The 25,285-nt window shown below is 44.1% G+C and overlaps 1 protein-coding gene across 5 annotated transcripts in view; it reads right to left on the bottom strand.

Moving 5' to 3' along the window:
- Positions 1-2,496: 2,496 nt before the first annotated feature.
- The window catches only part of FRYL (FRY like transcription coactivator), a 285,628-nt gene continuing 262,839 nt past the window's right edge, over positions 2,497-25,285 (bottom strand). For 3 of the 5 annotated variants that reach the window (XM_066573099.1, XM_066573096.1, XM_066573098.1), the window contains 8 exons: positions 22,500-22,707; positions 19,904-20,053; positions 19,509-19,607; positions 14,463-14,531; positions 10,549-10,566; positions 8,426-8,536; positions 6,505-6,701; positions 2,497-4,705 (listed from right to left, as the gene is read on the bottom strand). In XM_066573099.1, coding sequence (XP_066429196.1) covers positions 4,447-4,705; positions 6,505-6,701; positions 8,426-8,536; positions 10,549-10,566; positions 14,463-14,531; positions 19,509-19,607; positions 19,904-20,053; positions 22,500-22,707 — 1,111 coding nt within the window. In that variant the 3' untranslated portion in view covers positions 2,497-4,446. The remainder of the gene's footprint in view (positions 4,706-6,504; positions 6,702-8,425; positions 8,537-10,548; positions 10,567-14,462; positions 14,532-19,508; positions 19,608-19,903; positions 20,054-22,499; positions 22,708-25,285) is intronic. The other 2 variants (XM_066573097.1, XM_066573100.1) reach the window with 1 other exon arrangement.

Genomic DNA, 25,285 nt, shown 5'->3' with positions numbered 1-25,285 from the left:
TTTTTTCTTGTTGCTACAACCCCCCTTCCCCCTGTTAGGGCTGAGCTGCGATACTGCATACAAACTGCAGACTGGTGTGGCGCTGTTTCTGGAGGAAGGCAGTCATGTTTTTCTAATCCTGGCCATATGTTTTAGAGCAGGGGTCCCCAACTCCAGTTCTCAGGAACCACCAACAGGTCATGTTTTCAGGATATCCTATAGTAAGAACACCTGTGGCAATGTCTGAGGTACCGACAATAATTACATCACCTGTGCAAATCCTGAAAACCTGACCAGTTGGGGGTCCCTGAGGACTGGAGTTGGAGAACACTGCTTTAGAGGAATATCAGCTGCCAATCTAATGGGCATGGAGTAGGTTGAACTTCAACAGGCCACACGGGGCTTTCCCATACTCAGAGCTTGTTCACACGGGCGTATTTAGTTTCAGTCTGTGAATGTGCTGCGTAATCACGGACCGAACTAAACCTATTCATTGTGTATTTTGGCCATAAGGTTTTCTTAGCGTCGGTAATTGCTGCTTATTTATACACACAAAACAATCCAAATAACCAAGAAATACATCACCCAACCCCTGCCATGTCCACTAACAGCATCATAGGGGGATGTAACAGGTTCCCTTTAAGTGTCTGTATGGTTATAGGCAAATGAGTCTGATATGCTGCAGATTTTCTGCTGAGGGACTGTGGCCATTAAGGCCTCATGCAGACAGCTGGGTCAGATTCCAACTGCGAGATTCTTGCAGCAGGATGTGACCCGTGCCCCTGCAGTGAGCTCTCACTTACCTGTCCGGCGTCTTTTCTCTCTGCTCTGTGGCAGCTGGCGCACAGCCGCACATGCGCAGGGCCAGCGAGTCAGCAGTGAGGTCTATGTGCGAGCCTCACACAGAAATAGGACATTCCGGGGTCAAAATCGCAGCTGTCTGCATAGGACTGCGTGCAATGGCGGAAATTCCGCATGGAATCTGTTGTGTTTACAGTAGCAGGAAAGTGGATGGGCTTCTACCAGATCACATGATACAAATAACTCAGCAGTCGAACTGACCTGATATGAGGAGTTTAAATATGCAATTTATGCTGCAGATTTCACCTTTTACAATGGATAAGGGCGAATGCACACGGCCCGGTCGGATTCCGCAGCGGAATCTGACCTGGTGCCGGCTAGTGACCCCCTGCGTACCTGTCCGGATATTTTCTCCTGTGTTCTGTGAATGTGCCGGCCAGCGCATATGCACAGTGCCGAGAATGCCACGCTGTCGATGACATGGATCCGCGGCAGTTTTGAAATTTACATTTTGGAATCACTGCAGGTCAGACGGCTTCCATTGACTGTCCCGCACGAAAATAGAGAATGCTGCGATTCTTCCTCTGCGAGTGGAAATTACAAGTGATTTCCGCTCGTGTGCGTGGAAGAATCAGTTAACATCGCACGGTATGGACGGACATTGCTGCGGAATCTGCGGCCAGATGCCCACCGCGGATTCCATAGCAAAAATCCGCCCATGGGCATTGGGCCTAAATGCTGCAGGAGAATCCACATGTAACATGCAGGTTTTGCCATGCAATCGCAGCCAAATCCACCCCCTGTGGTTGCAACCTATTAAAGCTGCAGGAAGTAGAACTGTGGCGGTTCTACTTAACAGAACGGAAATCACCATAGAGTTCAATGGGGAAGTAATATTGCTTTACACTTGGACTGCAGGAGCTGCAATAGTTTGGTGTGGGAGTGAGAAATTAATTGCTTAAAACAGCACTGAATCTGATCAAGAAAAGCCTGAGGCACCAAACTTTTGGGATATGGATTCCATTCTTGGTACTAAATTCCACCTCTCATACAGCAGTGTCTTGAGATGTATTCCTTATATAGCTATCCTCCCAGTATATATAAGTGAGCTAGTGTTACCTTGGTTAGTTATTTCTTTCTATCTGAATCTCCTGGCCTCTTTCTCCTCAGTTGGTCATGTGATCTCAATTCTGACCAGTTCAGATTTGCTTGGGGTTATGTGTTCAGTTACTAATCAGTTTCTCAGCCTGTGTGCTGCTATTACATGGACCTTACAACAGAAACTACTGATCACAGCTCACCCGTGTGACCGTATTTTTATGGTCTGTATCTTATTTAGGTGAATATAGAATACAGATGGTAATGGCAGTATAGCAGAGATCGTACAGGCTGTAGCTCATCATGTAATGCTGTGCTGATGCATCATGGGATTGATGTGAAAGCAACATCAAGATGGTGCCTTATAAGCATCAGACAGGAGGCGGCATTGCATGAAAGTGATTGCAACATATTGAGGAGACCTCCAGAGTGTACAGGCAATCAGACGAGGGGGGCAAGCATAGCAAAAAGTTGGTTTTTTTTGCCAGAGTGGCCCTTTAAAAATCATATTCAGTCTATTTTTCTTGGAATTGGTGACCATATTACAGGAATTCATACTTCAAAAAGAGTCTCCAGCCCATTGTGCACTTCAACCATCACAAACACAGACACAGAGAAGAGGTTGTAACATTATACAATCTTTATTTAACAAAAAAAAAAAAAAAGAATGGCTGGTAGGATGTAATAAGGAGAATGCACTGCTAAATAAAACTACTCGTCCCCGGTAAGGATTTCTTAAATTAAGAAAATCAATAATACCATCTAAGGTACCACGTCCCTCCCAGGCGTCAACATACAGCCATTACTTAGTAGTAATGTGTCGTGATGACCGCTCACATCTGACCATCCTTTAGGGTTCCGGTGGCTCCTTCAAGTGACATGGATTCGTCTTACAGGTTCATTCCTGCAGTCTTATAGAGTGCGGACAGTTTAACCTCTTCAAAGCCGTGGCACCTACATACCCATAGGTCAGCCGGTTTCAAGTGTTAAACAGTTCATATGTACAACAACATAGAATTCTGTTTTTTTCTGGAGGTCTTGTGGCCCCATGAAAAGGCGATGCCAAGTAATGCGTCCTTTATAAAGAATACATATCCTTGCGTACAGAAATATATACTTTTCTGTTTTTTTTTTAATTTTATTTTTTAATCACAGTGGGTAAAAGGAGTATAAAAATTGCAGAGTATTCCTCCTTAGACAGGAATCGGGGGGCTACATTCATCTCTTTAGTTTACAAAAAACATGTTGCTATCTGTGTACATAGACACCGCTTATATGTCTGTTGTGCTGAAGAACTTGTTCTGTAGATGCAGTTTTTGTACAGTGAATGTATATTGCCAACGCTGTGTATATATATATATTTTTTGGTAGCTTATTCTTTACTAGAACGGGTTCCTGGTAGAATACGTTATGGACAATAACAAGGAACTGGCGATATATTCTTCGCTACTCGACATGTTCGCCAATTGGATGGCCCTTCCAAACCCTGAAGAGGGTTTTCCCTAGCTTCTGTACATTGACCACCCTAGAAGAAGACTGAATTGCACACATTTACAAAGAAACAAGCAAAAAAAAAATACTGGTTTTCCACCGTACGTAGAATCTAGAATATATACAGAATAAAATAAGTTATCTGTTCTGTTAATGAGAAGTTGCTGTTGGGCAGCATATATCTAAATATACATTATTAAAGTCTCTGCAGGCAGCTACTTTTTGGTTAGTTATCAATATTTATACCATAAGCACTGGTCAGAGAACTGAGCAGCAATCTAATAAAATTAAGATATATTATTATTTCTTCTTTTTTTTTTTCTCTCTCTTTTTTTTTTGTGTTTTTTTTTTTTATAGAAATGCCGGGGGAAAGCCCGACGTAAAATAATTAAAGGTCCTAACATTTACAAGCTATGAGTTGTTAGATCTAATAAAATAAAAATTTCTCCAAAAATAATATCGTAGTACTCTTTGAGGCATGCGTGAAGACTATGTACAAACATTCATACCATTAGATACAACCACGCGTTCCGTCCGTCACCCATCATCGCAGGCAAGAAAAGCAAAACAAAAAAAAGACACATACAAAAAAAAAAAAAAAAAAAAAAGATAGCAACGTAATAAAGTTCAATGGTTTCCAAAGTCTTTATAGGTCATGGGACAATCCTCATGAGAACAAGCATTTAATAGGCGTATTGACTCGAGCCACGATTCGCTCGCTACAGTCCTCAGTCACGCCTTTCTGATTCTTGCGGTCTTTCAAAAGGCAGAGGGGGCCATATTGCAACTGCACATCTACAGTATGTACATTGTGTTAGCCCTTTAGCTTGTGGATGGTACATATGTAACGAAGAAAAAAAAAATATTAGCTTTCACTCTTACATCCGCTGTACAGAAGAAGCAAAAAGTCCATTACTCCCAGCTTCTCGTTCTGAAGGTCTCGTTTGCTGGAGCTCAGAGTCTCGAGAAAAGCTAAAAATAAAGATGCAACTCAAAAAGGTATTTTACAGTAATTATGGAAGGTGCTTCGTTAGACATCCAGTGCTTCAAGTCTGAGGCCTACTGAGCAGCAGGTGCTCAAAACTCAGTGCTCACCATAGTAGTGACGGGCTTGGCTTTAGATAAAAGCTGGTATGACTGCACCATGCGCAGCGACATTCGGATTTCTAGGTTTAACTCCATTAGCTTAGAGTTGGCTCTAGACATATCCTGCTTTTGGCCAACAATTGCAAAACTGCCAGTCTGGCCCAGAGTCTGATGTCGGAAATATATGTGCAACAGGGTTTGGATGGGATCATCTTCTGAGCTGCCAAATATTTCATTGGGCCAGATAGTCCTAGAAAGCAAAAAGCAGAGAGGAGCAGTAAATAACGCAGCGGTACATAACTGATACATGGCAACCCTTTGCTCTCCTAATGATTACTAATTTCCATGAAATGTAACGGAAAATTGTAGCAAAGAGGCAAATTAACAACTTTATCCTTAAAGATGTTGCCCAGTTACAACTATTGATGGCCTATCATCAGGATAAGTCATTAATAGTAGTTTAACGGGGGTCCGTCTTTTAGGACCCCTGCCAATTATCTAATGTACCAAGCTTATTTCTACAGGAAGCAGGCAGTTCCATTCCCACTGCAGTGGCCAGACTTGGTAGTACAGGCCACTTTTCCATAAATTTCAAACTGAATTTGGCCTGTAATACCAAGCTTGCCCACTGCAGTAGGAACGGAGCTGTCTGCTTCCTGCAGTAATCAGCACAGTGTATGAGCACATTAGCTCAGAGAACAGCTGATCAGCGGGGGTCCAAACCGAAGGTTCCCCACAATCTACTACTGATGACAAGCCATAAATAAGTTCACAATTGGACAGCCCCTTCAAACAGCTTACGCTTTTTTTTCCCTTTTCAGAAATGGCACCATTTTTGTCCATGAACTATGTGTGGTATCGAAGCTCATCCCCATTCAAGGTCATGGGGCTCAGCTGCGAGACTTTTTTCATCTAATCATTTAAGACACTGCTTTTCATGTAATTTCACTTCTACTCTGCATTGGTTTGTATTACTGTATATATTTTATAACTTTAGTATACTTATTTTACTGTAATGGTCATATAACCAACATAACAAGTGCCAGTAAATAACTTCAAGGGGGGAATTTATATACTGACTTACACCTGTCTGGCATAGAAAATGTTGCAAATTTTTGGGGAAGTGCATGGTACACGCACAAAGATTTTAAATTTTTTTCCCTTTACTTTAACCGTTTTGCGCCATGCTCAGAACTTTTCTAAAAAAATATAGCAAAATAGATAAATACGGACAAAGCCTCCTATGACTCAAGAGATTTAAGGCCCATTTACACGCAACGATTATCGCTCAAAATTTGTTCGAACGACTGAATTTGAGCGATAATCGTTACATGTAAACACGGGCATCCGGCACTTTTCGTTTGAACGATGATTTTAAGGTGAACTTAAAGCAAACTGCTATATCTCCAGTAGCCCAACAATGGATTTTATCTATCTGTCAGTAGACCAAAGACTGTTATCTGGGAGCTGGCAGTTAACATTGTATTCTGCCGACACCCCTGATAAGAACAATGCAGCTGTTTGCACAGCTGGGCATGTGATTATTCGCAGGCTGGGCTCTGCTAACAGCCAGTGGAGGGCCCTTTACATGCAAATGAAGATAATAAAGTGTTAATGGCGATCACTTTATGCTCTGTTCCCGGTCACATGACAAGTAACATCCAGCAATTCTTGCAGTGGCCCACTGTTCTTTCTGTCTGCAGATCACATGGGCTGCTCTCTGCCCAGACCCTCAGACAGAGCAAGCACACATGAGCGAGCAATACATTAAGCCTATCCTGCGGATCGTCCCCATAGGTGAAAATCACCGATTCCACAATTGAAATCCGGTCATGTGAGACCGGCCTTAAACTGCTGTGTAAAATGCCAGTGTAATTAACCCTCCCCCTCAATAGGATTTATTTGAGTAAGTATTGATAGCTTTAAGTAAAAGTCAATTTAGGATGAATTTCCATTTTTCTGAAAAAAAAAACCAAAAACTAGAGTTTCCTATAGTTGCAATACATGTAAAAAGTAAGCGCATCTTGATTCCCCCATGCTTCACCTCACCTGAATGCCTTGACCTGTGTTATGGCAGACACAAATTCTTTTGCTCTCAGGGCTTCAATAAGAGAGTGCACAGCAACCTCCGTGCTGGCTTGGTAGAATTCGGAGAAGTCGCAGTCCTCTAGGCCGATATTAGATGTGGCCTCTGCCTCCTTCAGCGAAGCCTCCAGCTGGCAGAGCTCATCAGACATGTTTATGACCTGAAAAATAAATGGCACTTATTAGCCCTCCTCCACATCACTTACTGCTAGTATTTGTATACCTTACAGCATGGGGTGCGCCATATATGATGTAACTGCAGGTTATACAATTCCTTGATATTTAACCTCTTCACGCCCCAGGATGTATACGTGCACCCTAAGTGTGCAGGGTTAATATGGTGTGACCTTGGAAGCAGAGTCCACTCCATACATGGCCAGTGTGGGTTGTCTTTGATGGCTGACACCCGGATGCAACAGCCTTAGGCTGGGTTTTCATGCCGGCCGATATACGTCGTCTCTCTCTGTGGGGGAAGCCTGGAAGATCCGGGAGCAGGAACTGAGCTCCCGCCCCCTCTGCCTCCTCTCCACCCACCTGCACTATTTTCAATGAGGAGAGGCGGGATGGGGTGGGGCTAATTCTCGGAACTTAGCCCAGCCCCCGTCCCACCTCCTTTCATTGCAAATAGTGCAGAGGGGCGGAGAGGGGGAGGAAAGGAGGCAGGAGTTCAGAGCACTGCTCCTGGCTCTTCCACCCCCCTCCCCCCCTGCAGACGAGGACATTGTATATCGGCTTGGCGTGAAAACCGAGCCAATATACGGTGGTCTGAATTCACCCTCAATCAGTGTTCATGCTGATCGTAGCTGTTCACCCTCTAAATGCTACTATCAATTCCAACAGCGACATTTAAATCACTCATCTGGCGGCTGAAAGCCCCAAACCCGGTATCGCTGTGTCCATAAAAGTCCAATCTATCAAAGTAACGCATTAATTATCCTGCGCAGTAAATGTCATCAGAAAAAAAAAACACAAAAAACTTTTTTTTAGCCACCTGTCTCAAAGAAGAAATTTAATGAAATGTGATCAAAAGAGTTGTATGTACTCCAATATAGTGCCAATGGAAACCGCAAGTCGTAATGCAAAAGATAAGCCCCCATATAGTTATATTGGAAAAATAATAGTTATATTAGAAACATAAAGCTATGGTGGCAGAAAAGAATTAGGTTTTAGATACAGTATTACATTTTTTTAAAGTGCTACGACAAAATAAAAAAACTGCATGAATTTGGTATCATCATAAATGTACCGACCCTCAAAAAATTGTTATAATCATCTTTGCTGCAGTGTGTACACTGTGAAAACACGACCCCCTCCCCCAAGGATAAGGGAATTGAGGTTTTTTTTAAAATTTTCATTTCACGCAACTTAGTTTTTTGTTTTTTTAAGTTTTTTAGTATACTATATGGTGCATTAAATGGTACCATTGGAAAAAATGGTCCTGCAAAAAACAAGCCCTCAAATACCTACATCGATGGAAAAATAGGAGTTACAATTTCTTGAAAAGTGGGGAGGAGACAAAAAAAAAAAAAAAAAAAATATCGAAGAAAAAAAATATCTGCATCATCATTAAGGGGTTAAAGATTGCTCCGAGTCAGTAGTTCACTCCATCTTCTAGTACTTTTCTCTACAGCTACTACTATATGGGTAGTTTTCCATTCTGGTAAATGACTGTAGAGGGAACGATGAGACCATAAACGGTGACCGTGCCATGAGAGCCGTTTCATCAAGGTCTGCTAGGAGGTATAAAAAGCACTCGCAGAATTAGCTGCAGCTGGCACAGCTATGATGGTATGTGAGGGACATACAACGGTGGTTGACTTCTAGAATAAAAAGGGCACCTGGCAATATATGACTCTCATGGAGCTATGTGCCAGGCGTACGGTACCTCAGTCTGCTTCTTAACGGTGTCCACTTGACTGATGAGCTTGCAGTAGGCTTGAAACAGCAGAAGAAGTTGGAAGTGCAGCTTGTAAAGCCTCCGACAAAGCTCCAGCTCCTACAAAAGAAACGTTAAGTCGCACTGCGTGAGTAAAGGTGATGCCGTCCGCACATCACAACTCAACCAATCAAATGCGGTTACAGTTTTAGTACGAGGAAGGAAGGTCAGGCTTCTATTAACTACATAGTGGCGACAATTGGGTTAAATGAAAAACATGGAAGACGCAATCACACGTGCTACTTAGAAACAAGCAGCCCAATAGATTCATTTCATGATGAAAGTAGCAAGCCAGCGATATAGGGAAATCCACCAGAAACGTTGCATTCTAGGATTATGTCCTAAAGATGCAACCGAGTAAAAAGGGCCACAATGTATCATATGTTAAAGATCTACTGACTGCTCGTAGCCTCATCATTACATATTACACAATGCAATCCATGCACTACTGCCCTACAACTATGAGGAACAGGACAACGGGTAGTAGGGAAAAAAAGTCTTAGAATTTATATACGGGACTTAGTGGCCATCACTGCTCTGCTTAAAATGAACCGAACTTAGACCACCATAGTGTTCAATGCATCTCGTGGGTGAAATAAGGACTCTTAACTATGGACGCAATACTGCTGTGTGAATGATGCCTTATATACTCCTGGAAGCACTTAGGCGGCACTTGAAGAAGCTAGGAGGTCCCAGAGAAATAGCCCCCAAGTACCCTCCCTATAAAGACGACCCATTAGCAATCATGCCATGGATTTCCTTACAAATTAATACAGATGTTAGCAAAGTTTAGCCCAATGTAGATAACCTGCTGCAACAAGCCATCTTAACACAACTAAAACTATTAAAAAGACAAGAAAAAGGGCCGCAGTTTATTTAACACGCTGAATGTCAAGTTAAACTTTGCAACATTTGTACATAAATAGTTTCCTCTATTCTGTTCTTACATGTCAAGTTTCCTCCAAAACCATAGAATGTCAGTCCCCCCCTCCCATGAAGGCTAGCCGATAACGGACAATGCTTATATGTTATGTAGATTGTGAGCTCCAGGGAAAGAAAGGATCAATGTAAAGAACTACAACCCTAACTGAATGGGATATGTAGATATTATATACACTGAACGGTCACTTTATTAGAGACACCCATCTAGTAATGTGTTGGACTTCAGAACTGCAATAGTTCATTGTGCATCCATCCACAGGTATCAAAGACCCAGGGTGTGCCAAGAACTAGTACTACACCTCAACCAGCCTGACAGGAAGGGTTCATTGATTCATGCTGCTTGTGCCAAATTCTGACCCTCCTATCAGCATGGAGCAACAGAGATTTGGATTTATCTGGCCACGGGATGATTTTCCGCTGCTCCGGGATCCCATTTCTGCACCCTTTTGCACTGGATTTTCACTTTTCCGTTTCCCTTAGACCACAATGGCGCTGGAACTGACGTCCATTGTTATAGCCCATCTGTGCCAGGGAACGACCACTTGTCACTTGTTTTGCGCTGCACTGCCATGGCCATGGGTCCAATTTCCATACAGGAAAGCTCTAATCGTGGAAGAGCCGGTGTCTCTCATAAAGAGGCCATTTAGTGTATATTAGGGATGAAACATTATCAAAAGTGGTCCAAAAATGTAATTTGTGTTACTGCGTGTGATGTAATATGTCACCCAGTTTGCAGCATATGAAATATTCTGGTATTTATGGAAATTAAAATGATACATGATATCAACTGCTTATCCAGTAGGGTTTTTGTGGTGGTTTCTTTTCCATCACATACCATATAATACCCTGGAAACACCATTTGGAATTTGATCATTAAGAATTTATAATTTAACAGGCAAGAAGGGTCTAACGACACGGTGACACTATGATGTATGAGCCCAGTAACTACACGAGCTACAAGTGATTAATGAGCGGTCAACAGTTCATGGACAAAAGACTATGCGGAGCCAGAGCACACTGTAATGTTACAATGGCGGAAGGCTGCTAGCTCAACGAATGGACAAGACAAGTGAAAGTCAGGCTTTGATCTGACATGTTTAGTATTTGAGAAATCAAGAACCATCACTTACTGCTAGAACTTCCATTTGCTAAGCAAGAAGGTGAGCAGGTCACAAAAAACACAAAGGAAGAAAAAGATGGAAAGTTAGTTATAGACCAAGTTCTGTAAAACCTCAGGCAAACAGTCACAATGACCTAAAGCATACGGTAGGTTCACTTTTGAACATAGTTTTCAGATTCAGTCTATGGGCTGCGTTCTGAGCCTCCGCTGCCGACACTATTATAGTCAATGGTGTCCGTTCTGCATTGTTTGGTTACGTCATAAGGCGGATTCATTTGGCCAGTGGATTCCATTTTCCTACTTTCTTAAAGGGCGCCTGTCACCTCATTTTTTCAATGCTATCCAATGGTTATGATAGATGGAGGTCTTGATGAAAATGATAAAACTACAGTACAAAGTGGACAATCCGATGGAAGGTCCATCTCATGCTCTGGATCGGTCCCTCTTCCAGCATTGATGTTTAAACACGCTCCCCTGAGATCTTGATGATGTCTCCAGCTCTGGCTGCTTGCAACATCTTGCACTTCAAGGCTTCCATGCATGCGCCACGCTGAGTACCGCGCATGCGCACTACGTTGTTCATGACATGCCCAAAGCATAAGAATTCACCATGCAAGCACCGGATCCTTCTCAACAGCACATGCGCAAAAGCCTTGCAATGCAAGACGCCGATGACATCAATAGAGATCTCGGGGGGGGGGGATGGACTGCCCAGCAGATGGACCAACTTGCAACTGCATACAATGTGGGTAGCGCTTTCAGATTTAAATTTGTGGAGTTGGGCATTGCTTCAAGATAATAAAGGCAGCTTTATAATCTCCATCAAGACCCTCATCGAACATTACCATTGGTCATCACTGAAATAATGCAGTGACAGACTCAGCAGGAAGACAGAGCCCATAATGCTAGTGTGAAAGAAGCCTAAAAACTAACGTACATAAGAAGTTATGTGACTTTACAAACACTTTGGTTTACTTATCTTGCACTTATTCAGTGTATGTTTCCCTACACCTTATCGTACAAAGCCTGGCTTAAGGTTAAGAGAGAACGGAGATATATCTTCAGTATCCTATTTAATTCCGAATAAAGGACCTTTTACACCTCGTATGACATTAACGAGATCAGCGCTCATTAGCTGGCCTTCGCACGGGCCATTTCAAAATATATGAGGGATGAATGATCATACGAACAACTGTTTGTCCTCCCCTACAGTGTTATCATTGTCAGCAGCACATCCGCGTATACAAGGGGTGAGGATCTGGTACAGCCTCACACAGCCTGATGATTGGGCAAATGAACGTCCCCATGACCGGTCTTGCCCAATCATAGACCCATGTAAAAGGCCCTTAAAGCTGTAAGTAAGAATATGATATGCAACACCACAAGATCAATGCAAGATACCATCATCGGAAGTTCTGCTCAGAGCCTCCGTCGCCGATTTTAGTTAAATACAGAACAGACAGAAACTGAACTAACCCAGCTATATAACCAATACGGTCCAGTCCATGTCGTTCGATTCAGTCATAAGATTAGGCCATTCAGCCAGTGGGTTCCATTTTTCTGCTCCCATAACATAGCAAGACTATGGCTTTAGCTTATATTCCCAGTCATTATTACTAGGCATGACTTGCAGGAATGCTGCATTTTTAATAGGTGGCGCTGTAGAGGCATTGTTCCATCTACCCATTTGCATAAATTTCCCAAGTCTTACACTTTCTAATTGCTCTCCCTAAGGAGAAACTTTACCCCTTCTGACCCAGAACGGATCCCCAAAAGGTGATGTGAACGAGCCCTAAATCAAACAGTGTGGATTGTTAATTCGCTTCCTAGTTACATTTTATCTAGCTATGAAAACGGCAAAATTGTGTTCAAATGTGACCTCGTGTTTAACAAAGCATCTGGAAAGACATCTCCCTGATCAGTCGTTTATCTCCAAGAGCTGCAATATCTCATCAGGCTGGTAAAGAAGGATCTGTCCAAGCCAAGATCATGAAAAGCGGCAGTCGCCACAAGTCTTTTTAGAAATGCAGCCAAATCCTTTATTCCAGATTCAAGAACACAAACAGGAGGGACAACACCGTGTGCTTCAATATGGAATAAAGAATATTGCTGCACTTGTGGTGATTGACGCTTTTCATGATCTTTGCTTGGACCGTGATTACACCTCTGCTTGCTGAGCACCGCTTGTTATCCAGCTCAGCCGCCCATCCTGCAGAGGTCCGGAGAGCGGTGCCGACTGCATGTTGCACCGTTATATAGGATGCTCGTACCCATGCTGCTAAATCTATACTTCTGGTTCAAAATGTAACCTAACTGTTTGCCAAGCACCGTTCAGTCCGCGTGTATCCTTGGCCTCTCCAGCTTTCAAGCTCTCCATACAGAAATTCAATGGAGACCATTATCAAATGTTGTATGCAAGGCTAGAGGAAGCGTGGTTACATGCAAAGCGGCTGTGGCCCCTATTTGCACTCATGTCACCTACTAGATGGGATAAATACTATGTTTCATGGATTGATGAGTGCCGCTTAAAGGCAACCTGTCACCGGGTTCATGATGCCCCAACCAAGCCCAGCAGGAACCTGGGAATCTTCAGAGACGAGCGGGAGGATACTCGGCTAAGGCACTCCTCGCTCGACTAGTTAGCCTTAGCGAGTATACTCGCTCATCTCTAATCGCCAAGTAAGACTGTATTCACACGTGCAAACATCTGTCTGATTCTGAGACGGACAGCACTTGTGCAGGACAAGAACCCATTCATTTAAACGGGTTAATTCACACAACCAATTTTTCTCTTGGACCGATAGTGTGGATTTAAAAAAATTGGTATTCAAGAATTGCCCATTATTTTATAGGGGAGCATTAAAAAAAAAAAAAAGATTGCAATCGCATGCCATACAATTCACATGTGAATTTACAGAATTTTTAATGCATGTTTCTATGGGGGGACCACATGAAAAAAGAATCGGGAAGTGCAGAGCAATGAAAAAAAGATGTAAAATGGATGTAAGCGGCACATGAGAATAGCAAAAAAGCATTACAAATGCATGAAAATCGCACGGAAAATGGTCAGTTTTTCACTAACCAAAATCGCACTTGCCCGCGTGAATAACTTATTTAAAGGAAACATGCAGCACTCTAACATTCAGGCCGTAGCAAGAGACGGTGTATCGTCAGAATAAGGGGGGACTTGTTGGCCATTTACTCTTCACAGTCTAGCAATTGGTGGGGGTCCCAGTAGTCCCAGCATCCGCGATTGGCAAGTGATGACATATCCTAGTGATTTGCCGCCACTTTAAAACAAATTCCGGCTAGATAAATAGTAAACTATGTTGTTCCAAGAGAAGTCAATGTATCTGATCAACCAAAGATAATGAACATTGGCCAATGTGAAGGATATCAATAATGTTAATTCTTCATCGGAGACCTCTGGCTATGAGCCTCGTCATCTTCATGGGAACTATGAACTAAAATAAAATGCGGTAAATGTGTTTTGTGAATCATTGCTCTCTTGCGTGAAGCTGGCACGCATTAGTCATGTTAACGTAGCATGCAGCAGCTCCCGCTGCCCCCGGAGGAGCTCTATATACTCCTAGAGGCCGGTGGAAGTCATTTACCAGTCATCATTGAAGTATTATCATGGCAGAGGTTATTGCACATGTATATTCTGATATCTTATGCCAGGAATGATACAAACATTCATCAAGCCTGCAGTGAATTCAGAGCATTACTGAGTACTTAAGAGGTTCATTGCAGTAATATTGTTATAGCGGGTGACGTCTGGGTAATCAGATTACATCTTATCAGTGTGCAATACTTATTAAATCTTCGGCCACAGTGAATTCATTTCGCTGGCGGTCTGAGCAACAACATTATCTTGGACAGTCCATGCCGGGATGTGAAGTGTACATACAGGAGGGCATTTACCTGTGCTTCTGTGTTAGGCACATGACGGCCATCTCCCGAACTAAAGGTCTTCTTGCAGTTGTCCAGCCACTAGAATTGAAAAACAGCATATGAAATGGGTTGGTAAAGACAAAATATCATAGGGACACATAGATTAGATTTTGGAATAAGGTCACAATCTAATTTACATGGGAGCAGCTCCTCAATGGCAAATGTGGGGGATAGAATGACTACGCATGAAGATTTCAGTATGCCCAATCCTGCTAGGGGCTTACCCCCCCATTACCTATAGAAATGCAGTATTACATGGTGGCCATTCTGAAGAATGGCTGTCCACATAGTACATGGACGGGCTAGGAGAGCGAGAGCGATGCATTTCAGCAGCAACTATCCACTCCGTCTGACAGAGGTGGTCTTCCTCCATGACATAATGTGCTGAAGAAAGTTGTAACCTTTTAAGCTGGTTTTACAAGGACAGATATTCTGCCTGCTAACGAGTGTTGATTAACAATATAGTAAGTTGACAGATTAATGCTTGGTACTACCGTTTACATGTTGCAAATGATAACTAGTACTCCAGCCCAAGTTTTAATGCCTGCAATACAAAGCCTGGCCACTGCAGTGGAAATGGAGCTGTCTGCTTCCTGTGGAAATCAGCTCTTTGTATAAACTCATGAACCCAGCAAACCACTGATCGCCTGGGGTCCCAGGTGGCAGACCGCTGATTTATTATTGATGACTTGTCCTGCTGATAGGCCATTAGTAGTTTACAACCGGACAACCCCTTTATGCTTTGCTCACATAGAAACATATCTTTGCATTACTGCACTAGTAAGGGCTTGCTCACATCCGTGCTTTTGTTTTCGGCTTAATTGTTCCATTTGAGGAGCAACCAAATAGAAAACACTGGTTTGAGTTAAAGGGAACCCGTCATCAGGTTCATGCAGCCCGAACCACGAGCAGTATAACCCTGGACAGATTTGCTCATTCGGCCCATGTATGCTTTATTCTGAAACACTGCTGCATTTCAGAAAAAACAAACATACTTAGAAATTTGACTCGGGGCTCTCAAGCGCAAGGGGCAGGCCACAACGGGCTCCTCCACCCACAGCATCAAGACGGACCGCTCTCATCCTGCTTCTGTAAAGGGAGAGGACTGTCAGTTTTGATTACTCGTGCGGGTAGAGCCCAGTGCGGTCTGCTTCCTTGACTCAGCGCTCCGTTTTAGCTGAGCTCCGAGTCAAACTTCTAAGTACCGTATGTTTCTTTCTGAAACAAAACAGCATTTCAGAATAAAATAGACGTGGGTCGAATTGGCATATCTGTCCCCGATTCACGCAGACACTGGTTCAGGCAGCACGAACCTGCTGACAGGTTCCCTTTAAGTTCACACTAATTTCAATGGAACTGGAAGTGCTTCGGTTTACCTCCATTCTCTTTGAATTAATGGAAATTATAAGGCAGACGACTCTGCTATTGTTTCCAAAAACTGAAATCAGGCGGAAAGTATACTTCCTTTATAGTCAATGGGTTACAGAACTGAACGAAAAAGTTTCAGTGTAATGGATACGTTGTAAGTGAGCGCGCGCAAAAGGTTGGAAAGAATACAAAACTGATGTATTAAAAAAACGATGCAAGTGGAAGTATACGGAAACAAACTACGGAAATAGAAACGGTCCATTAATTTTGAAGGGATCAGTCTACCAGTTACAAAAGTCGGAAACTATGGTTTCCGTTTGGAATCTGTTTGCCATTAGTCCCATTAAAAAAAAAATAAAAAAATTAAAAATCTGGTAATCACATCCGTGTTTTGGAGACCTAAATCTTGCACATAACAGATTTCTATAGTGTGCCACCCGCTGCGCACAAGTCAGTGAGCACAATGTGTGTTGTGCAGAAGGGCGAGATGTCCCTTTATAAGAGCCCAGTGGAGTCCATTCATTCCCAGCTATTTACAGTCTTCATAGTAATCAGTATAACCTCTGGCCAACCTTCCAGGGCCGCAACAATGAGGAAAGAAGAATGTGTTTCCCTGGCCGGCTCAATTTAATAAAGGCTACTCAGTGAATTAACTATAGTGATCTGCATTAGTGGGACAGGGAAGGGAGGAGAAAGCTCTCGGAGGAGTACTGTGCCAGATGCAATTACTGACATGGACCCTACGTCCGCCGTAAATCTTATTTTCCAATGACAGCCGTTGTTGTAGAACAGTCTGCTTGCCACACAATGCAGTTCTGCAGCGAGACCTTACGGAAATGAAGATAGTCTGTATAAAATATTACTTTTTGTTTATTCTTGCTGAGATGTGAAAACAGCAGAACCCGCGGACACAAACGGGCGGTAGATTACAGGGGGATTCCGGTGAAGCAAAGTTGTTATAAAAGTTTGCAGTGTGGTTCTGCTTTGGGTTCTGTGTCTGTCGCTCTATAAACCATCAGCTTCTCCTGCACAGAAGTGTTTATTCCCAGGTTGCCGTGGATACGTCCTGTAGACATTCCAGCGCTACAGATTGGGCTTGCTCATTAGGAACAGCCAGGGATGGCTTTTATTCTCTTGGAATCGGATTGCTGACTGATAGAAGGGTGGCAGTTAGTGAGGGTGAACAGAGGAAGGAAGTACAGAATGAGGAATTATGGGAAATGTAGTTAAAAGCTACGTATCGGGAAAGACGTGGCAGCCATCTTGGAAAAACGGGATGCAGATACACTCCCAGAAACGAAAGGCAGGATAATAAGGTAATGGCTGTGTGATTTATACTGATAACCAGCTGTACATAAACATGGCGCACACACCTTTCATATCTGGAATTTTGGAAAATTTATGTCATGACTGGAATACCCCTTTAAATACTTGCACAGTAAATGTGCGCCTGAAACTAAAGGAATGTGGGGACAACTGAGCCTTATGACCTAAGCCACTAATGGAGTCAAGGTTGGCAAGGTCATTGACGATGCAGTCAATACCATCTTGGTCAGTAGGTATATATCAGTCATGTAACCTGCTTGAGGTGACACTATGGTATATAGAATGCATGAAATGTTGCACTGTTTAAACACCAACCCTGACAGCAATTGATGATCAAGTTGGAGCATAAGAGACATATGGTCTTGCTGTGAAAATATCATCTTTGTGCATACAAGAACACTGACATTAATTTTATCATACACAGTCCTACCAAACGTAATGGCACACCTGAGCAAGAATCAAAAGTTGTATTTATTTCCATATAGTAATACTCAGTGGGGCTCCTTTGACCCTAATGATATCATATACTCTCCGTGGCATACTTGCTACTAATGTCTGATACACTTCAGATGGGATTTCCCTCCATTCATCCTGCAAACATCTGCTCGCTTCTCTTAAAGAAGATGGACGCTGTTCATATGTCCTGACCAGACGCTCCAGTTCGTTCCAATGATGTTCAGTAGGGTTCAGGTCGGGACTCTGTGCAGTCGGTCCAATCGTGGAACATCCATATCCTCAAACCAACGTAAAACAGCACTGGATTTGTAACAAGGCACGTTGTCTTGTAGGTAGTATGGCCGACCATTCACACAGTATTACCGCATTGTCGTCTAGGATGTTAGGATACACCTTCATGTTCATGGGTCTTGCCACTTCAACCCCAGACCATAACAGAACCTCCTTCATACTTAACTGTTAGCACACCACACTCAGCAAAAGGCATTCCCCAGGAATCCTCCACACCCAGGTACGTTCATCTGATGTGAAGATGGAGTAGTGCGATTAGTCACTCCATAGAACGTTCTTCCTTTGCTCAATTGTCTAATTAGGATGCTCCTTGCATCACTGTAGACAGCTTAATGCATCTTCTTTGAGATAAATTCGCCAGGCGTTTGCAGGATGAATGCAGGGAAATACCATTTGAAGCATATCAGATGTTAGTAGCAAGTATGCCACAGAGTATATCCAATGTCATTAGGGCCAAATGAGGCCCCACTACGTCGTAATATATGTGAATAAACACTACTTTTGATTCTTGCTCAGATGTCTAGTTACTTTTGGTATCACATCTTATATCCAAGCTAGAGGTGGCCAACAGGGTACTATAGCCTCCATGTCTGTCTGTATCACATCTTGTATCCAAGCTAGAGGCGGTACAACAGGGTACTATAGCCTCCATGTCTGTCTGTATCACATCTTGTATCCAAGCTAGAGGCGGTACAACAGGCTACTAGAGCCACCATACCAACCCATATCACACCTTGTATCCAAGCTAGAGGCAGTACAACAGGGTACTAGAGCCACCATGCCAACCCATATCACATCTTGTATCCAAGCTAGAGGCGGTACAACAGGCTACTAGAGCCACCATACCAACCCATATCACACCTTGTATCCAAGCTAGAGGCGGTACAACAGGGTACTAGAGCCTCCATGCCAACCCATATCACATCTTGTATCCAAGCTAGAGGCAGTACAACAGGGTACTAGAGCCACCATGCCAACCCATATCACATCTTGTATCCAAGCTAGAGGCGGTACAACAGGGTACTAGAGCCTCAATGTCTGTCCGTATCACATCTCTTATCCAAGCTAGAGGCGACCCAACGGGGTACTAGAGCCTCAATGTCTGTCCGTATCACATATCTTATCCAAGCTAGAGGTGACCCAACGGGGTACTAGAGCCTTAATGTCTGTCCGTATCACACCTATATCCAAGCTAGAGGCGAACCAACGGAGTACTAGAGCCTCCATGTCTGTCCGATTCACATCTTGTATCCAAGCTAGAGGCGGTACAGCAGGGTACTAGAGCCTCCATGCCTGCCTGTATCACATCTTGTATCCAAGCTAGAGGCGGTACAACAGGCTGAGCTTTTTTTTTCAAGCATTCAGTTTTGCTCTATAAATTCTCCTTTGGCTCTGATACTGTAATCACTTATAACATTACAATCACACAGAGGACGCTTCATTTGATTCTGACAACAACTTCTAGATGTTTGCGTTTTTTTGCCAGTGAGTGTATAATGGTGCTCCCGGTCACACACACTACTCTATAATTACATTTCAAGGAATTAAATGAAAGTAACAAATAGTATTCAGTACCTGCTCTGCTGCCTCCCGCTTGGAGTTATACGTGTCCAGATGTTCCTGCAGTTCTAGCACACTGAATTTCAGGGTCTCCAACAAGCCACTTGACATGAGCTACAAGCACAAATTGACACATCACACTTTTAATTAACATTGACTTAATGGAAACGCTCTAGTAAGAGGAAAAAAATCTAGCTAATGCAAAGCAGATCTACACAACCATATTAATGAGCTATTTAGCAACAGTTCTAACCTCTAGGCCCAAAAAGAGAAAGAAAAATTATAGACTGTTGCCATGAAGGTCAATCTGACATCTCCAAGTCACAAACAAAGCTGTTGACTACCAGTTATACAATGTCCTGCAAAGCTTGGTGCTAAGAGCATGCACAGGACATGGAGGAACATCTTACCGTCTCCGCATCCACAAAGACTGTTGGGCACTCTGAACACGCTATCATCACCTCCAAGGAACTTTTAAACTTCGGACCTATTTTCTGCAGGCTTTCACCCAGGAAGTTTATGGAGTCATTTGTTATCGTCCCAAACTTTCTTTGAATGCTCTAAGGAGAAGACAAGGAGAAGTAAGACTGCTGACAATCAACAAAATACAGTGCACATTTCCTAACCAATCCTTCCTACAGGACTTTTTGGGTCTACACAAGTCCACTGTATGACCACTGTATTAACGATCCCGACCCTTTCGTAATTGGACCTACCCTGTATGGAAGTTAGACCCTTGACCCCAGAGTACAGTATAAAATCACGTGATAAGTTTTCTGTGGATCAGTTTCAGTGTGAAGCCACATTAGAATAGGAAGACCTAGTAATCTGAGCGACTTCCAACGAGGCCCGGTCATCAGTGCTAGACTAGTCGGAGCTGGGATATCATACACTGCCAGCATTGTGGGGTTCTCTCATGGAGAGGTGTGAAGAGTATGCCAATAATGGTGTAATTGAGAAAAAGTCAAGAAAATTGCAGTAAAATATAATGCTGGTTTCTCCTACTAACATGTCCGAATGCACAACTCATCGTTCCTTAGCACAAATGAGCGATAACAGCACACGACCCGTTTGAAGAAGAAATCGCAGCATGCTCCATTTTTCTGCGGATCTGCCACACCGATGGCTCCGGCGGCTTCCATTGAAGTCAATGGAAGCCGTCCGTATCCGCGGCACAGCTGTTTTTGTGCTGTAGATACGCAGGAGATTTTTAAAAAGAAGAATCTGTGCACGGCACATGCGCACGGCACACTGCCAGCGTGCCGAGCACATCCGCCGCCCAGAAAGAAGAAGTGTTTGTTTCCTCCTGGGGCCGATATAGGGGACACGATTCCTCCTGGGGCCGATATAGGGGACACGATTCCTCCTGGGGCCGATATATAGGGGACACGATTCCTCCTGGGGCCGATATAGGGGACACGATTCCTCCTGGGGCCGATATAGGGGACACGATTCCTCCTGGGGCCGATATATAGGGGACACGATTCCTCCTGGGGCCGATATAGGGGACACGATTCCTCCTGGGGCCGATATAGGGGACACGATTCCTCCTGGGGCCGATATATAGGGGACACGATTCCTCCTGGGGCCGATATATAGGGGACACGATTCCTCCTGGGGCCGATATATAGGGGACACGATTCCTCCTGGGGCCGATATATAGGGGACACGATTCCTCCTGGGGCCGATATATAGGGGACACGATTCCTCCTGGGGCCGATATATAGGGGACACGATTCCTCCTGGGGCCGATATATAGGGGACACGATTCCTCCTGGGGCCGATATATAGGGGACACGATTCCTCCTGGGGCCGATATATAGGGGACACGATTCCTCCTGGGGCCGATATATAGGGGACACGATTCCTCCTGGGGCCGATATATAGGGGACACGATTCCTCCTGGGGCCGATATATAGGGGACACGATTCCTCCTGGGGCCGATATATAGGGGACACGATTCCTCCTGGGGCCGATATATAGGGGACACGATTCCTCCTGGGGCCGATATATAGGGGACACGATTCCTCCTGGGGCCGATATATAGGGGACACGATTCCTCCTGGGGCCGATATAGGGGACACGATTCCTCCTGGGGCCGATATAGGGGACACGATTCCTCCTGGGGCCGATATAGGGGACGCGATTCCTCCTGGGGCCGATATAGGGGACACGATTCCTCCTGGGGCCGATATAGGGGACGCGATTCCTCCTGGGGCCGATATAGGGGACATGATTCCTCCTGGGGCCGATATAGGGGACACATACTACTGGGGCCGATATAGGGGGACACATACTACTGGGGCCGATATAGGAGACACATACTACTGGGGCCGATATAGGGGACACTTAATACTAAGGCCACTGTGCACGTAGCAGCATACCTCAGGCTGACTAAGGGTATGTTTACACGTGGCGTAAATACTACGGAATGTCTGCAGCGCAAATTCCGCAACATTTCCGCATCCTCCGTAGACTTCCTGCTGGTCAGGTGAGGCCACTACAGGCCATATAGTATGAAATCAACTGCATATACACAAAATCCACACCTATCGTGCGTATTTTGACTGTTTTCTGGATACAGAAATACTGCAGAATTTGCTCCCTGTCTTTTTTTGAAACGGCCCTGTACCTTTTTAGAATGCCGGAGGTAAAATAGTACATTGTGGTAAGCCACACCCCCTGGCCACACCCCTTTGTCCCACTTTGACCCTGGGAAAATCTGGTCACCTTCGCAAAAGTGCAAATAGGGAATGGAAAAATACCTTCACAGCGCCACCTGTTGGAAGGCAAATTACGGTACATATAAGTCGACTTCTAAGAGGTGGTACTGTGGAGACACTTTTTACATCCTCTATTTGCATATTTTTCCAGGGAGCATTGTATGGCCTATATAAGGCTCCCTAAGCCAACTTGGTGCTCTCTTCAAGAAGAAACTTTATCCCCCCCACCCCCAAAAACCCTTTTTGGAAGAGAATAATTTTCATAATAAAAGGGTGGACTGACCTGAAAAAGCTTGTTGAAGATATGAAAGGTATACACAGCACACGACCCATCTGTCTCAGACAACATCTGATTGACGTGGCAGCGCCAGGCTTCTTCCTCATCCTCGTAGGCCACTGGCTGGAAAGCAGCTAGTATAGCAGAAAGAAACGGGGAAGGTGGAGGAGATGCCTGGACCTCTGCATAGCCATCTGGTTCCCCATCATCTTGGCTACAAATAAAGTACAAGGTGCGATTAGCAGCGCGGTTAGTTAATAGAAGTTGCTTACACATAGAGTGCTGCCCCTAGAATACAGCCCAAATAACATTTACCACTACCAGGTCTGTCTCTACTGCTTACTTACAGACTCAGATCCCCAAACAGCCTGACCACACAGGCCGAATAGATTAATTTAAATGCCTTCTTGCTTAACAAAAAGGAAGACGACATCTCCATAGAGGAAGTGAGACATCACGCTGCTAACTGCCATCTACACGCTATCTTGTTGGTAGGCTGATCTTCAGGACATGCAAGCAGAATACACAATTACTTGCTGGAGATCGTCCAAGGGGCGGCTGCTGCAGACGCACTTTTTTTTAATTATCTAAAGTAATATCTGTGTACAGGGTAGGGAAGGAAAAGGCCTAAAGAGCATTCATTTCTAGGGCGATCAATTTAATGATCCTGTGCAGTGTGTGTTCTGCCAAAGACCTCACACGTGATGCACTTGCTGAGCAGACAAATGAATCACGGCCCTCAACCATTTACAGCAGGAATCCTTTAACATGCTACCAGCGGCATCTGCTTAATATAAGGCAGACAGCTACATATCGGGTTATGCAGATCGGCTGGGAAGAAAGCTACTTGTACTTTTGCTGTAGCCTTTTATAATGCATGCATCGCTGAACTCATTTACAAGACGTAGGCACATTATATTACCGACTTTCTGCACAGAGAGTATAACCCTTGCAGGAGACGTTGGGAGGACTTCAGGATCGACGATCAATTATTTAAAGCGGTTCTCCAGGACTTTGACTATTGATAAGCTACCCTCCTGACGGGTCATTAATAGAGATGAGCGAGTATACTCGCTAAAGGCAATTGCTCGAGCGAGCATTGCCTTTAGCGAGTATCTTCCCTGCTCGAGACTGTAGGTTCGGGTGCCGGCACGGGGGAGCGGTGAGTAGCGGCTGTCAGCAGGAGGGAGCGGGGGGGGGGGGGGGGAGAGAGGGAGAGAGAGATCTCCCCTCCGTTCCGCTCTGCTCTCCCCCGCAGCTCCGTGCCCGCCGCCGGCACCCGAACCTGCAGTCTCGAGCGGGGGAGATACTCGCTAAAGGCAATGCTCGCTCAAGCAATTGCCTTTAGCGAGTATACTCGCTCATCTATAGTCATTAATAGTTGACCAGCTGGGTCCGCTGCTCGGGATCAGCACCATCAGGTGATTGCTGGGCCCGCTGTTAATACGGACAGCACTGGAGCAGATAGCACTGTCAACCGAGCCGCTGCAGTGTTTGATACTGTAAGCACAGCTCCCTGTGTATTCAGTGGTAGCGGTGTCTGCAGTACCAGTGTCAGGCCACTTCAACTCAAACAGCGCTATCCGTTTTCAGCACTATCTGCACAGACAGTGATGCTGGGAACCACCTGATTGATTGAGATCCCCAGCTGTGCATCCTCATCGATCAACTATAGTGGACCTATCCTAAGGATAGTTCATCAATAGTCAAAGAACCCATTTAAAGAGGACTTGTCATCTCTCCTGATATGCCTGTTTTATTAACTACTTATATTGCTCATGAAAAAATCTTTTAGCACCTCTGCATTGAATTCTGCTGTTCCTCTGCTATTCCCCCTGGAAATGTATGAATGCATCGTCAACTTGCCTTTTACCACTCCACTTATCCAAGGGGTTGTGCACACTCTCTGACATGGTCCAGTTAGTGCCGATAATACGCAACATACCCTTACTGATAAGGAGAATAGTTACACCCAATTGTCAATTTATTCATCCATTTCCAAAAGGAATGATAGAGGAACAGCACAACACTGAGTTTTCCTCAATGAGCAAGTCCTTAATTGTACAATGCACCCAGCACAATCTATATTAGTAAGGTCAAAAATGGTGTGTGATCCAATTAAAGTGACCCACCAGTCCAGAGACCAAATTTGTTTAGTGACCTGTGGGGGGAGTTCTATAACCTGGGCTGTTCTTACTCCTCATACTGAGAATATGCTATTTCTGTGGCTCCCCTTCATTCTTTTAAGAAGGCTACTATGATTTTTAGACTACCTGTTACACACTGAGCAATGGTGGTGCATCGGTGGTCTAAGAAAGTATATGCTGCTCTGATTGGCTAGTGCTGCTCCCATGAGCAACATTGGCCAATCAGAAAGCAGGATCTGACTACTAATACATAGCGTATAACAAGAATGAATTGGCCCCAGGTAAATCTGAATCAGCGGCAGAATGATGAGAAAGAAGGGTACCAGGTAATATAGCTTCCTCCTTCAGCCACTGGACACATTTTGGCTCCAAAACTGGAAGGCTGCTAGCATTTGGTGTTAACCGTTATGTATAAATAATTAGAATCTTGCAAGGGTACAAAATCGTGTACATTATTGTCAGCACAGTAATTTGATTTATTGTGCATTTATAAAATAAACAGGTTTTTTGGGACTACAAAAAAAAAATTGTGGGAGCAGGGAATGGTGCAAACAATAAAAAGTATTTTTCTGACAATGCGATGCGGTTTTCAGCAAGATAAAATCTTTCTAAAAAGCATCTGTGCCTTATCGCCCAGAGGCAGGG

The sequence above is a fragment of the Eleutherodactylus coqui genome, chromosome 7, assembly GCF_035609145.1.
Source record: "Eleutherodactylus coqui strain aEleCoq1 chromosome 7, aEleCoq1.hap1, whole genome shotgun sequence".
Classification (NCBI taxonomy): domain Eukaryota; kingdom Metazoa; phylum Chordata; class Amphibia; order Anura; family Eleutherodactylidae; genus Eleutherodactylus; species Eleutherodactylus coqui.
The sequence above is the reverse complement of the archived record's forward strand: the minus strand, read 5'-3'. Positions and strand labels throughout refer to the sequence as shown.